The sequence below is a fragment of the Anser anser genome (genome assembly GCF_964211835.1).
Source record: "Anser anser genome assembly, chromosome: 5".
Lineage (NCBI taxonomy): Eukaryota > Metazoa > Chordata > Aves > Anseriformes > Anatidae > Anser > Anser anser.
Genome location: NC_139725.1, coordinates 1,383,918 through 1,398,371, shown reverse-complemented (window position 1 = coordinate 1,398,371; position 14,454 = coordinate 1,383,918). Strand labels below are relative to the sequence as shown.

At 37.5% G+C, this 14,454-nt stretch overlaps 1 protein-coding gene across 10 annotated transcripts in view; it reads left to right on the top strand.

Annotated features, from left to right (window-relative positions):
* BMAL1 (basic helix-loop-helix ARNT like 1) overlaps positions 1 to 14,454 on the top strand; it is a 49,207-nt gene that overhangs the window by 32,545 nt on the left and 2,208 nt on the right. For all 10 annotated transcript variants that reach the window (XM_083836435.1, XM_083836437.1, XM_083836429.1 and 7 more), the window contains 10 exons: positions 890 to 969; positions 1,978 to 2,070; positions 2,957 to 3,074; positions 5,794 to 5,943; positions 7,205 to 7,451; positions 9,581 to 9,687; positions 10,018 to 10,168; positions 10,776 to 10,864; positions 12,690 to 12,798; positions 13,617 to 13,710. In XM_083836435.1, the coding sequence (XP_083692561.1) occupies positions 890 to 969; positions 1,978 to 2,070; positions 2,957 to 3,074; positions 5,794 to 5,943; positions 7,205 to 7,451; positions 9,581 to 9,687; positions 10,018 to 10,168; positions 10,776 to 10,864; positions 12,690 to 12,798; positions 13,617 to 13,710 (1,238 nt within the window). The remainder of the gene's footprint in view (positions 1 to 889; positions 970 to 1,977; positions 2,071 to 2,956; positions 3,075 to 5,793; positions 5,944 to 7,204; positions 7,452 to 9,580; positions 9,688 to 10,017; positions 10,169 to 10,775; positions 10,865 to 12,689; positions 12,799 to 13,616; positions 13,711 to 14,454) is intronic.

The following is a 14,454-nucleotide window of genomic DNA, read 5'->3' as shown; positions in this document are numbered from 1 at the left end:
TCGAAGAGTTGGGGTTGTTGCAAAGTTCTGTGCATCCTAAAACTCCAAGTAAGAATCAGTTGTTGGATACAATCTGTGATGATAGGGAAAGCTTAAGCCTTCAAGAAGTACACCTTTGAGAAAGAATAGTGATGCTGGTAATTTACAGAAATGGTCACTATTCTAGTTTCTAGGACACAAGACATCTTCCAGTCATATTTATCCTAGCAGTTTGTTAAGGTGCAGATTTTTCTGCCACTGTCATTCAATTATGTTGGTACTTTATAGCAGTTCAGTGGTTACTAATTTGACTCTCTTGCCTTTATGAAGGGAATAAGATAAAAAGAATCACTCTTTAATAAGTAGATACCTCATTGGTTACTCATTTTTGGCTTTTTTTTGCATCGTTAGGTAAGGTCAGTGGAATGTTTTTTGTCTTTGGCATGGCATGGCATGAGAGTACTGATTTGCAAGATCCTACCTGACAATCTGTTTACATCACCTTGTCATGTTTTACTAGGATCTAGGGAGAAGAAACAGTTTGAAGATTTTTATTTTATCTCTTACTTTTAGTTTCTAATTCCGAGAATAGACCATAAATCAAGCACAGCATTTGAGTTAAAAAAAAAAAAAAAATCAACAAAAACTTCCATCTCAGAAGGCATTTAGTTTGTGTTGCTACATAATGCAATATTGTGTTTTTAGCTAAAATGCTTCATTCTTTTCTGAGTTAGTACCAACAGAATTCATCGTGATAGTAAAACGAAACCAAAAAGCAACTTTCATTTTAAAGAACAGGTGAAATGAATAACAGTTTAAAAAAGAGCCAAATTAAAATTATTCATTTAAGTGTGTATTTTTTTCTTTGTGTCACAAATTAAGTTTGTGATATGGGGATTGTTTTCTTTAGGTGCTACAAACCCATATACAGAAGCCAACTATAAGCCTGCTTTTCTATCAGATGACGAATTAAAACATCTTATTCTCAGGGTATGTTTCAGCTTTTAATCATATTAATGTCTGTGAATATAATTCTCCCAAAGCAAAACACCAGTATTTTTCTGCCTTGTATCTCAGCTTAAGAATGTTTTAATTATAGAAATTAATGTATCAATCTGTAAGACTATTGCATAAAGTCTCTGGGTTTTAAAGATAACTAACATCTCTAAAATTAAGCGGAAGGATTTTAAGGGGGGAAGGATTTTAAGGGGAGATCTGAGGAGACTGCTGTTTCGATGGTAACCATCTGAATCTTCAGTTATTTCATGAAATGGACCAAAACAATTTTCTTACAGACTTTCTGCAATGGACTACCTTGATGTGATTATTACCATACAATGACACAACAAGCACCTTGTTTAGAGGTCACTGATGTAATGTGACTTAGTGTGTTTGGCTGCTTCCTGTGTATGTTTATAGCGTGGAGAGTATATATGGCTTGTGTCAATAATTAAGCACTTCTAGTAGCTTGTGTAATTTGTGAAGAACTGCAGTGTCCAATTGCAGCATATTCAGAACTGAATTTCTGCAGCATTGTGACTTTAGAGCTATAAAGTTAGGGACTAATCCTGCATGCTTTTATGTGGTTGAAAAATAGTACTTTCAAAACAGGAACAACTTGCCTACAGACAGATAGATAAATACACAGGTTACATTTGGTTTCTGAAATAGGAACTACGGAATAAGTGCAGTTAAAATAATAATTTAAAAACAGGCATTATTAAACATCATTGTAATATTACTGGACAAAATATGGATGCTCTCTTCCTACATAAGTGATTGTAAATTCTGCCCAGAATGACGCCAGAAATGTTCGCAGATGCATAAAAAAAACTTTATTGTACTTTCATATCGTGTCTGTTGACTCAGTTATCTCTAAATGTTAAAAGAGTTCTCCTAGTGTAGAAATCCTGCTGTATACAAAGTGTTATTAAAGGTTATGATGATGCAATGAAGATGTATAACTTAGAAATTTACTTTTTTTCATTTCATAATTAGGCAGCAGATGGATTTCTTTTTGTTGTGGGCTGTGACAGAGGGAAGATATTGTTTGTTTCAGAATCTGTCTTCAAGATTCTCAACTACAGTCAGGTATTCTTTTCCATTTTAAGTAATGTTAGGCCTTAAAAGATTTGAAAGCTATTTTATTATTATACATTTATATGGGAGGGGTATTTGTGTGAATAGTTTGCCTTGAAAGCTGAGATTCGTTGCAAAGAAAGCTTTTCTCTGTCATGCTGCTAAAGAAGACTGCTGCTGGCTTCCTTTCAAAGGAAGGAGGTAAAAAGGTATTAACTTTATTTCACTGTTTGTGACACATTCTGATTAGGGTCTTAACATCGGACTTGCAAAGTGTTAACTAATTTGACTTGTAAATAACTATAGAAAATTCAGTTTGAGGTTTCTCCAGTAGCTTTACATGATTTTTTCAACTTAGTTATCTTTCTGTTTCTGCTAGCAAAATTAAGGAAACTGGGAATCAGTTATACCAAAGCCAGGTTTTTAAATATATTCTTAAAATGAAGTGTAACTTGCAATGTATATTGACAGAAATAATGAAGATCATTATTTATACATCTGCCTTCCTTTCCAACTTTAAACATTGTATTAGCTTCAAAAGTTTTCATCAGCTAGCCTTTAGCTAGATATGTACCAAATACCTACTAATCAGGTAAATATTGAAAAAGAACATTTGCAGCTAAGATTTTTACTTAAAACATGTAGCATACAAAATGAAACTGAAGAGAAACAAGAATATCTATTGGTTGATTGAGCATACTAATTCTGTAAACCTCTTACTGAAAATACATAACTGTAACCTCAAATCCTGATATCTTTCAATTAATCTTGGTTCTGAGATTTTTGATGTTCATTGGTTAGACTTATATGTAGAAGGATTCTTTGTAATTGATACTAAAATTGGGAATATACACTGTACGATTATTTTAATTTTTGATCAAATATTCAATCCCTGCAGAATGATTTGATTGGTCAAAGTTTATTTGATTACCTTCATCCTAAAGACATTGCCAAAGTGAAGGAGCAGCTCTCCTCTTCTGACACTGCACCACGAGAAAGGCTTATAGATGCAAAAAGTGAGTATTCTTTTTGAAAAATACTTTTGAATATTTGGCTAACATGCAAAGTGTGTTGGGGGGGTGCTATTTGGTTTGTGTGTCATGCCAAGGAAGAGACAGAAGAAAAAGTATGAAACAGATACCTGAATGTAGAAGCTTGTAGTTTTTGCATGCCCTGCAGTATAGATGCATTAGTTTAACTGGCTTCACATGAGATATTGTTTTGTTTCCAGGCATCAAAGGTTTAATTTTTCCCACTGATACATGAAGTGTTTGTTCTAATCCTTCAGTCAGTGGTCAGGATACACACAGTATTATTTTGGTTATACAAAACTGTCAGTCATGACAGACGACTTTGTTTTCTTTTGTTTTGCCACTTCCAGCAATGACCTAACCTTTTTCTTACAAGGTTTTTAATCCAGTCTTTAGAATCATTTCCTACTGTGCATCTTAGTTCTAGACCATTATGGTGTTTTGAAGTAGTTCTGTATCTGTGATGTTTTGAGATGAGTGGGAGTTTAATTCACTCTCATAACAGGAGTCTGTGTTGCTTAATTAGAAGGTGGTATCTTACAACTGCAAATTTCCAGGTTTTTAAGTCTCATGCTTGTCAAGATCAGAAGTTGGTAGGACTCTGTTGCAAAGAAGCCACCAGAACAACTTTGGAAACTGGAGCCAAGAAAGGATATTCCAGGGCAGTGAGCCTAGAGGCTTCGTCTGGCTCAGCTGAAGTTTTTCTAGCTCATGGTTTTGTCTAGTCATGAAACATGCTCATCCAGTTCTATCCCCTTTTCTGCATGCCTCTGACAAAGTTAGGGCAAAAATAAATACCACAAATTACAGTCTTCTCATCTGCTCTGATAGACCAACTGATAAGTTTTCGAGAACAGATATTCTTAAGAGTACTAGTATTTTTTTATTTTTTAAGTTGGCATAAGTGACTTGGGCACAACTTGTACTTTATCCACTGAATGGCAGTTTAGAGTGTGAAGGGCAGTCTGCAGCACCTCCTTGAGGTGACCTCCTGCAATTCTAGTTTTAACAGAGGCACTCAACATTAAAACATTGGCATCACCGTTTTCTTCCTTACGTTAAAAGTTTACAGGGTCCTAGAAGGTTTTGTACATTTATAGCTGCTCATTTATATATATCCCCATGCAGAAGTGGTTGAAGTAGTTAGCAAGCTGTGAAAAAAGTTGCTATGTGATTTAAATCCTCTACCAGATCCCGGAGAACTCTCCCCTGGAGCTCTAGCTGCATCAGTGGCCTTGCTGATATCCCATGCTTCTGATGCATGCCAAGCATCTTCCTACCACTCTGGTTGTACCAGCACTCTGTTGATGGCTTCCAGATTTGACATGCATTTTTTGTACCATGTTTCTACAGTTCTTTTCCACAGAAAAGAACGTGAGAATCTCCTGCAAGTATACGATAAAGGTCAGGGCTTATCGTTAGGGCATATTCATATGAACTTCTTTCTTTGAGGACAGAAAGATTTCTTATACATAATTGGAGGTCTTGGGGATTTGCAGTCCCTGTGTGTGTCACTGCTACCTTTTCCCCCTTCCATCACAGAATCATAGAAGGGTTTGGGTTGGAAGGAACCTTAAAGGCCATCCAGTCTCAACCCCCTGCCATGGGCAGGGACACCTCCTACCAGACCAGGTTATTCAAAGCCCCATCTGACCTGGCCTTGAATGCTTCCAGGGATGGGGCATCTACAGCTCCTTTGGGCAGCCTGTTCCAGTGCCTCACCGCCCTCTGGGTGAAGAATTCCTTCTTAACATTTAATCTAAATCTCCCTTTTTAGTCTAAAACCATTCCCCCTCGTCCTATCACTACATTGTCAAAAGTCTCTCTCCAGCTTTCTTGTAGGCCCTCTTTGAGTACTGGTGGGCCTCTGTAAAGTGTCCCCGGAGCCTTTTTTTCTTCAGGCTAAACAATTCCATGTCTCTCGGACTGTTTTCATAGGGGAGGTGCTCCAGCCCTCTGATCATCCTTGTGGCCCTCCTCTGGATCCACTCCAACAGCTCCATGTCCTTCATGTGTCAGGGCCTCCAGAGCTGAACACAGCACTCCAAGTGGGGTCTCCCAAGAGCAGAGCAGAGGGGGAGAATCACCTCCATAGACCTGCTGGCTATGCTTCATTGTCAGAACAATGTAAAAATGTGCTGTCTAGAGACACTGCAGTTGAGAGGGTCCTGGAATGTCACTTTGTCTGTTCTGCTCTATACATGCATATAGGCTCTTTGGGTGTGTTTTGTGATTTAAAAAAAAAAAGTCTTCCAGTCTGAAGGGTCACAGGTTTATCTAGCTACTATATGTATGAAGTACTGCTCTAGTTATGGGTAAATAATCTCTCTCTAATTTTAATCTGTTCATTAATGTTTTAAGAAATCATGTTTATTGCAAAACTCGTGTGGACTTTTACAATCTATTTCTAATCTTCACATTTAGAAGCCTGTGTTCTCAAGCTTGCATCAGTGCTCTCATGGTAGAAAATGTAATCAGAAATTCTATGTGGTCAGTTGAGCCAGTTAGTATCCTGTGCATGTTCATATAAATGAAAATCTCCAAAACAGCACTTCAGCTTCTGAATGAGGGTATAATGGTTGGGACTTTGCGCAAGTCCTCACAAAGTTAAAACATCATGCAGTTTAGTTGTATGATGTAATCATTTGTTCAGTTAACTTTTTACCACCAAAGAAGGCTTCCTCACTTCCTCTGTTTGCTACAGCTGGACTCCCAGTTAAAACCGATATAACACCTGGGCCATCAAGACTATGTTCTGGAGCAAGACGGTCCTTCTTTTGTAGGATGAAGTGCAATAGACCTTCAGTGAAAGTAGAAGACAAGGATTTTCCTTCAACCTGTTCAAAGAAGAAAGGTAACGATTATGAATTTTATTATCAAATATAGTGGCAGTCAGGCTTTTTTGTATATAACTGTTCACTTGCAGTGGTTAAGGTTTTTATAGTTATTGAGCAGCGTCAATGTTTCTTCATAAGATGTTATGTGAACTAGTATTGGTCTGTTACTTTTCTCTCTCCATACTGTTTCCATTTTTTCCTGTTTAACACATTGATTTAACATATAGAGCCAAATTCTCCCCTCTGCTCTCTTGAAATTGTTGCTGGCAGTTTGTGCTGATGGTTCTGGTGTGGTTATTGCATCTTCAGAAGCCAATCATACCACATTCACGCTTAACCTTCTAGCCCATGTCTCCAGTAAAGAGAAGCTGTTACCCATACTGTTTTTCTGCTCCATATTTGACAAGTAATATCTGGATGGATATCCAACTTATAAAATGAGTTTATTATGAGTTCATTTCTGGGTTTAGTGCATTCTGAGTACCAGAAACATAGTATTTCTACACCATAAGTATTCGGTCATAATGTTATCTAAGGTTTGGATATTTTTTCCTCTGCAGTGTATTCTTCCAGATATATTGGAGTATATATTTTGTCCATGTTTGAAAGTTTCTTCTTTTGAGTACTTCAGAGAATGCATTTTGTATTAGTTAAACTTGTATCATACTTCACTGTTATTCCCTGAGTAAATCACTTTATGCAGTTAGGCACAAGGATTTCTTCTGTGAAAGTCTCCTTTCTTACAGTTATAAGGCCTGCTCAGTGCTGAGGAATATCAGTTCTTTCAGATACTGGCTGTATTACTTGTCATTGTGAATCTTAGTCTTCACCTCCATGCACAACTTATCCTCTGTACACTCAAACAGTGCATTTTCTGCCAGCCAATTTTTTTTTGTAGGAGATTCATGTTAAGTTGACAAAGGTGTCGTATTTATTAATATAATAATTTCTTCAAACAATCCTTTATTAACATTATATTAGCATCCTTTGCTGAAATAAGATGTGATGCAATTTCTACTTAAAGATGATCAAAAGAGATGTTGGTCTGAACGATGTGATGTTTCAGTATAAACAATGATTTTGTAGAGATAACTTGTACATGGATTTATCTCAAATGAGCTGCATTGAAACAGGAGTGCTGAAAAAGCCCTTAGTGAGCAGTATCACAAATATCCTGGGTAAGAGAGGAAGTGTATTTTAGCAGAACTGAGAGATGAGTTCTCCAAAAACAGTATCTATGGCCTAACTGTGTTTTGTTTTTTTTTCTTCTTCTTACAGTGGACCGCAAAAGCTTTTGCACTATCCATAGTACAGGTTATTTAAAAAGCTGGCCACCAACAAAAATGGGACTAGATGAAGATAATGAACCAGATAATGAGGGTTGTAATTTAAGCTGTCTTGTTGCAATTGGACGGCTGCATCCTCATGTAGTACCACAGCCGGTCAACGGTGAGATCAGGGTGAAACCTACAGAATATGTTTCTCGACATGCGATAGATGGAAAGTTTGTTTTTGTAGATCAGAGGTAAGAATACTTGGAATAACTTCCACAAAACATCATTCTAATACTGATTTGCCGATAGTGTGATATTTAGAGAAGTGTAAGTATTATTGAAAAAAAAGTTCTTTTCAGCTTTTTACTAAATCCCAACTGCAAATTATTTTGGCCTTTGAGACCCAGCTCAAAGCTACTACTGTGTATTTATTAGGTTCTACTGATTAAATAACAAAAGCTCCAAAACTATGGTTTACTAGGCAGAATAATCCAAGTATCATTTCTGCCTGTTCATTAGGGATATGTGTATATATGTAATCTTCAGAAGAATATGCTGTCCTATTTTTTAACTGGACTTTGTAATTACAGCATTTTGTTGTTTGCAATCTTTTGCAAATGCTACATGGGTAAGTTATTGCACAAGGCTGCATTAGGCTTTGATAGTATATACATTTATCTACTTGGACATGCTCTGCTGAATTAATACTTCTGTATATGATCTTACGTATTTTTAAGAAAGAAAGCTTTCCATAAGCTTTACTTTTGGAAAAGGTTTGAGAACTCGGACCAGTGTGATATCTTCTTTTAAACATCAATTTTATTATCTATTTATTTATTAAGGCTAATTTTTATCTTTGAAAAAGAAATTGCTTGAATTTTCTTACCTAGTAAAGAGACATGACCTGAACCTTCCTTCAAAATAACTGGCATTCCCAAGGGAAAAGGGGTGGTTGAAGGATGGTAATGGGGAGGGGTTGGGTTGTTTGCGGGGGAGTGTTTTTGTTTCACTTCCTTGCCAAGATGGGTTGAGACTGCCCAGCTGAGACTGTTTAACTGAGTCTGTGGCTTAGGCCCAATTACTTACAATGTAAAAAAAAAACCCAGGCTCCAAACTCTGCCAGAATCTGCCTGCTGGAATTTGTTTCTGGGGTGTGTCTGGTCTCTGCTGATTTTTAGTGGACTTTGAGAGGAAATAGAGCTGATTGTCTTGAGAAAAAGTACAGTAAGTAGAATCTTTGTTAATGGTGTCTGTCTGGTTGGGGTGGCTGTTTTTTTTTTTTTTCTCTCTATTGTTTTTAATTTGGTAGCAAGCTTTTTGAAATACCAGCCCTTCTGCAGCAGTACTTATAGCTGGTGGTCACTGTGGGAGCTTTTGAAAGTACTCATAGCCTTTCTGTTGCTCAGAAAGTGTGCCAAGCTGTCATGCCAAGGTATGGTAGTTTATGAACTCTGTTTTTGAAAGATCAAACATATTCTCCTGATGGATATTGAAGTCTTTCCAAAATAATGACTCAGAAAATGTTGACAACTTGGATTCAGACATGTGTACTCTATTTAATTGTTTTCCATCTGAATGCTAAATCTGAATCCTTTTTGTTGCAGTTTAAACCCATTATAACTTGGTGAACAGATTAGAACAAAAAAAAGAACAGATATAATGTTCGTTTTAGATGGAAGGCACAAGTGTAATGAAATGTCTTTCTTGTGAGGGTAGGAAGGGAGTTTAAGTTCAATCTTTCCTCAGGTGGTAGTTTCTGGACGTTCTTGTTGCTGGCCTCTGGAGCGCCTGCTTCAACTGTATCTTTCTTGAAGTCAGGTTCTGAAATTACTAGGGCTCAGTAGTTTCTTGAGATGTTCTCCATCCATGCCAACAGCTCCTGGAATGCTACCAGAGAGTCAGATCAAGAGTCCAAGACTTTCCTGTACTGCAGGTGTGTTTAGCTGTACAATTTTCTGATGAGGAAGAAAACAAGTTGGATTTCTGTCTGCTTTTGATGAAAGAAAAAATAGTTGTATTTGCTTCATGCTCCTGTTTGATTTAAACCAGATGCATAGTAGGTCTCTTACTGCTTCTTTAGGAAAATTCTATTTGTTAACCTTTTCGTATGGGCCTGGTTAATGGTTTGTTGTTTGATGCTTTTTTGTTGTTTGTTTTTTGTCCAACTATTAAGGATTGTAACTAGGGGAGAAAATACTTCTGAAACACCTGTTACACTAAAATAACTTTCAGCATTACTTGTACCTTTCCCATCTTCAGAATGTGTTTCAGTAAGCTATCATTAATACTTCAACTTGAAAATATATACATATATATTTTTTCCTTTTTTTTTCTTTACCTTCCTTCCCTCCCCCACCTCCTTTCCCTTCTCATTCCCAAGGGCAACAGCCATTCTGGCTTACTTACCCCAGGAACTTCTAGGTACTTCGTGTTATGAATATTTTCATCAAGACGATATAGGACATCTTGCAGAATGTCATAGACAAGGTACGATTATGAATAATTCAGTAAAGAAATTTTGTAAAAATAATGTGAATAGTTTTGATTTAAGAGAACTCTGCAAACTGTAAAAGATTTGGGTATCTTTATAAATGCTTTAGTTGAGAACATTGTTCTGTATGTGCCAAATGTCTTAGACTTCCACGGATTTATTTGTGAATATTTGAGGCTCACATTGGGTAAGGGGGTTGACTACAGAAATAACATTTTTCTCCAGGGATGAGAGGGAGGAATTAACTGAATTGAGTTTTCTGTGACATTGCTCATATAATCATGCTGCCTCTTCCACACAGTTACTCACTTTCTGTCTGGTTTTAGTTTTGCAGACAAGAGAAAAAATTACAACTAACTGCTATAAGTTTAAAGTAAAAGATGGGTCTTTTATTACATTGAGGAGTCGCTGGTTCAGTTTCATGAACCCTTGGACCAAAGAAGTAGAATACATCGTCTCAACAAATACAGTTGTTTCGTAAGTATTTCTCACTAAGTAGATTTATGTAACTACTGATTGTTTTGCACTGTTTTCAGGTGAGATTTCACATATATACATGCACGTGTTCTGTATGACAATAGGTGTCTTCTCCAAGTAACACCCAGAGCTGCATATGTGAGGGGAGGGAAATTAGTTTAATAATTGCAAGATAGGCTAAATAGTGCTTATTAAAGCTGGAAGAGATAAAAGTATTTTCTTTGGGAAAACCAGGGGTGCCCATCTTTGTAGGGACTTAAGGGAGATGCATTTCTTTGCTTCGGTAGGAACTCCCCTCCACTTCCCCCCCCCCCCCCCCGAGGGTTTTGTACAGCTGCAGTGCCTTCACAGTGGAATTAACTTTCAGAGAAATTTGTCTTAAGAAAGTTGCTGTTTGGGTTCTGCATTGCATACTTTTGAGTTGTAACATAGTGTTTTATTTCTGTTGTTTATCTAGCCTTGGTGCCAGTCACAGTGCTTCTTTCACAGAGGTGACAGTGACTCATGAGCTACTTAAACCCTGAAGCATTCCATTTTGACACACTGGCAGAGTGACTGTTCCACAGGGCTTTTTAGCACTGATTCTTCTAATTCTTGAAATCCACAGCACCAGCGTACTTGATAGTGGAGATGCAGCCTTTCCACAGCTTGCAGCTTCTCCACATAGCATGGACAGTGTGCTTCAGGCTGGAGAAGGTAATTGCCAATCATTTCCTTGCAGTCCAGTAGTCATGCCTAGTTAGCAACACAGATTTCTTGAAGTCTTGCACTTAGAATTTTACTAGTAGCTTAAAGAATAATATGGTTTAGGGAAAAGAAGTGCTAATGCAGTTCGTGTCCTGTTGAACTTAAATACCAACTTTGTCTATAGCTGATCAAAGAGAAGTGGATGAGCCAGATACAAGAAATAAGTCTAGGGCTGAAGGAGCGATTTAAAGGACAAATGTTTGCCTTCTAGTTCTGTGGTCAATGCCCATGACCACTCAGTGTGGCTGTGGATCATAAACATAGTTTAACTGTTCAGCTTATAACCTCCCACCTCCCCTTTGTTTGACTTTTTGTCAAGACATGAAGACTGACATCTAGTAATTGTCATGGGATTGCTACCATTGCTGAAGATCACTAAAATGTCTTTTATAACAGGTGGTGTGTGACATAATGTGGAACGGAGCTTGATTTAATAACCAAGTGTTACTGGAGCAGGATTGAATTGAGGAAGAGTAGGAGGATGCGATTACAGCCCATGAATGAAGGACTGGGGAGGAAAGATGATGATAGTACTTATACTTTCCAGAGCTGGGAACCATGGCTTTTAGAGACCTTGCTTACTAGATACTACTTTTATCAGCTATGCACTTACAGCCATAGAACAAGGATATTGTGCTTGTCTGGAATTACTTCATAAGTTGTATACAAATGCTTAGCAAAACAGTGCAAAACTTCAGGAGACTTGGGTTTTTCAGTTATCTCCCTTCTGAAAAATGAGGTTTAGTAAGTGAACTATGGAGGAGGAAGGATAGCAAAGCACAGAGCAGTTAGCAGTGTGGTAGGAAGAGAGGCTGCTATGTTGGTATGAGGGCTAGTAATCAAATTGGGAGTTATGGCAGTAATATAGTGTCCAGGCCTTTTGAGAATGGAAAAAATATAAAATAAACTGTTCTAAACTTAATTCTTGCCACAATATTGCCTTTGAGATGAAACCAGACATGCAGTGTTGTTATACTGACAGTTCTTGTCCCCAGAAAAATAAAGTTGATTGAGTAAAGCTTAATTTCAAGTGGTTCCGGTTCTGCTAAGGATTTGATGAGCTTTTAGGCGAACCTTCTTGCCTCCTGATGGGTCAGAGCTTTAAAAAGACACTGAAGGTTGCTGTTGTTAAGTATAAATTTCTAAAAGGTGACAATTATCTGTTATGCATAAACAATACTACATGGCTTTCTTCCCCTTTCAGAATGGCATCTTTTCTTTACTATGCCTTGGAATAGATCAGGCTCCTCCCTGTCTACCTCTTCAGTTTTGTGCAAGTGTAAAGAAACAATGGACTTCTAACTGTTCAGACCTCACTTTTTTCCCCCTTCTTAGATACTTGCAGTTACCTACAGAGGTTTGATTTGTGTTCATCAGGTGACTCAGATTTATTCCGTATTGTCTGTGGTGTTAAGTTCTTCACACAAAGCAAAAAATAAACACGGCTGGAGATGAGCCTATTCAGCTACAGAATAAAGCAGCTATGATGAGCTATTCTTTACTATGTCTGGACAAGAGGTACTACCAGGTGCTTGAAACAACCAGATTCGGATCAGTCAGAATAGGTGTACCTAGATGTCTAAGAGAGACCGCATAGCTCAATCAAAGTCAGAGCTTTCCATATATTTAAGGATACTCAACAGTTGTTGGAATTAAAAGTAAATAAAGCTTAGGTAGTTCTGACAAGCTGTGGGACCTTTGCATGCCTAATAACAATGCTATTTGGAATACAGGTGCAAGCGTTTATCTCACTTTAGAAACCTACTTGTTTCAGGTGGCCCAAAAAGGACCCATCCTACTGTCCCTGGCATTCCAGGTGGAACAAGAGCTGGGGCAGGAAAAATAGGGAGGATGATTGCTGAAGAGATCATGGAGATTCACAGGTGAGAGAAAATGGTATGAAGTAAGAAGAAAATCAGCATTGTTCTTTAAAAGGAAGTAAGGAGGTTTTTCTTCAAACTAAATACATAATGATACAATTGCATTGTATAAGTAGACATCTACAGCTACCTATTCAGAATATCTGAGGCAGTTTTCATTTTATTTCAAGACCCCAGGTTAGTTCTAGTCCTTCTTTGGCAGCTGTTAACTATTTCCAAAGCTGTTCAGCTTTCCCAGGGGAACTCCGCCAAGGATAAAATTCCCATGTCCAGTTGCTTTTCTTTGTAACTATCCCACCTCCATTTAGTCTGTGAATTTGTCGGTTCTATAATGAATATGTTATTAATAAAATATATATACATATATTAACTATTTCACATGTCCAGCATACTTGTGTAGCAGTAGCCCATTTAACGAGTCTAGGGGAGTGGAACTGAGCTCACATTCTTAGCTGATAGAAACTGAAGTGTAATACGCAAAAAATGAGGTTTTCCTCAGTATCCAAGACCTTTTCCTTGTTCCATCTCTGTGAAGGCTGTACAGGAACAAGTAAGGGAGAAGGAGGGTAGCATGAGAAAGAGCTTAAGTTTGTAGACTGGGCAAGCCGGGACACTTATCCACAGACTTTATCTAGCTGCAAATGAAAATTTACTGCTGCTGATTTGAATAATGTTGAAAATTGAGGAAACTGTAAAAATAAAGTGCATGCTTTTAAACACTGTATGCCTGATATTAAGATTGGCATTTGAAACTCCAAGTCTCTGGCACCTAAGTCTCAAAGCCCTTGGTAGATTCATTCCCTGTGTTACCCATACAATAGGATAAGAGGATCATCACCGTCTAGCTGTGGTTCAAGTCCACTGAACATTACCAGCACACCACCGCCTGATACATCCTCCCCAGGAAGCAAGAAGGTAAGGACAATCTTTACAGTCTTGTAGTGACACCCAAATTGAGATTGTGATATAGAATCATGGTGTTGAACTTTTAACTGCTTGGCTGAAAAAGTTTAACAACAGGTCAAGGTATTCTTGGGGAGGGCGGGGGGAAAATCCTGTTACAGTAGTCTGTAAAGCGCAGAGACCAGTAGTTCTTAAGCACTGACAGCTTTGGAAATCCCCCTGCTCCTTACATATTTTTTTTTTTTAAAAACAGCTGTAGGGAAAAGCTCTCTTCATGTCTCTTGATCCTCCACTCTTTCACACCACATACTGGTGAACACTGGAATTGCTATCATTTGAGCACTTAATGATGCTCAAATGAATTACAAGTTATACTATACTGGTGTAGCACAAAATATGACAATTAGATACTTCACTGTGCACAGACATTTTATTTTTAAATCAATTCTATGTATTATGCCTTCTTCTAAGATTGCTTAAGTAGCGTTCAAATACCATTACTAACACTTAAACTCCAAAGCACTTGTACTGGCTGCATTTAAGTCATTTAGTAAATTGCTACTTATAGATGTCATATTCAAGGCAGGAAGAGCACTTATCCAAATCTTTATTCTGTGCATTCACACACTGCCTCAGATTTAACTTTTTTCCCAGAAATTGCAATGACTATACATAAGAATTGCTTGACTGGAACATATAATTGACACTAAATATTTCAATTTCTGGCCTTGTTCTTGAAAATAAAACTTAAAGTTG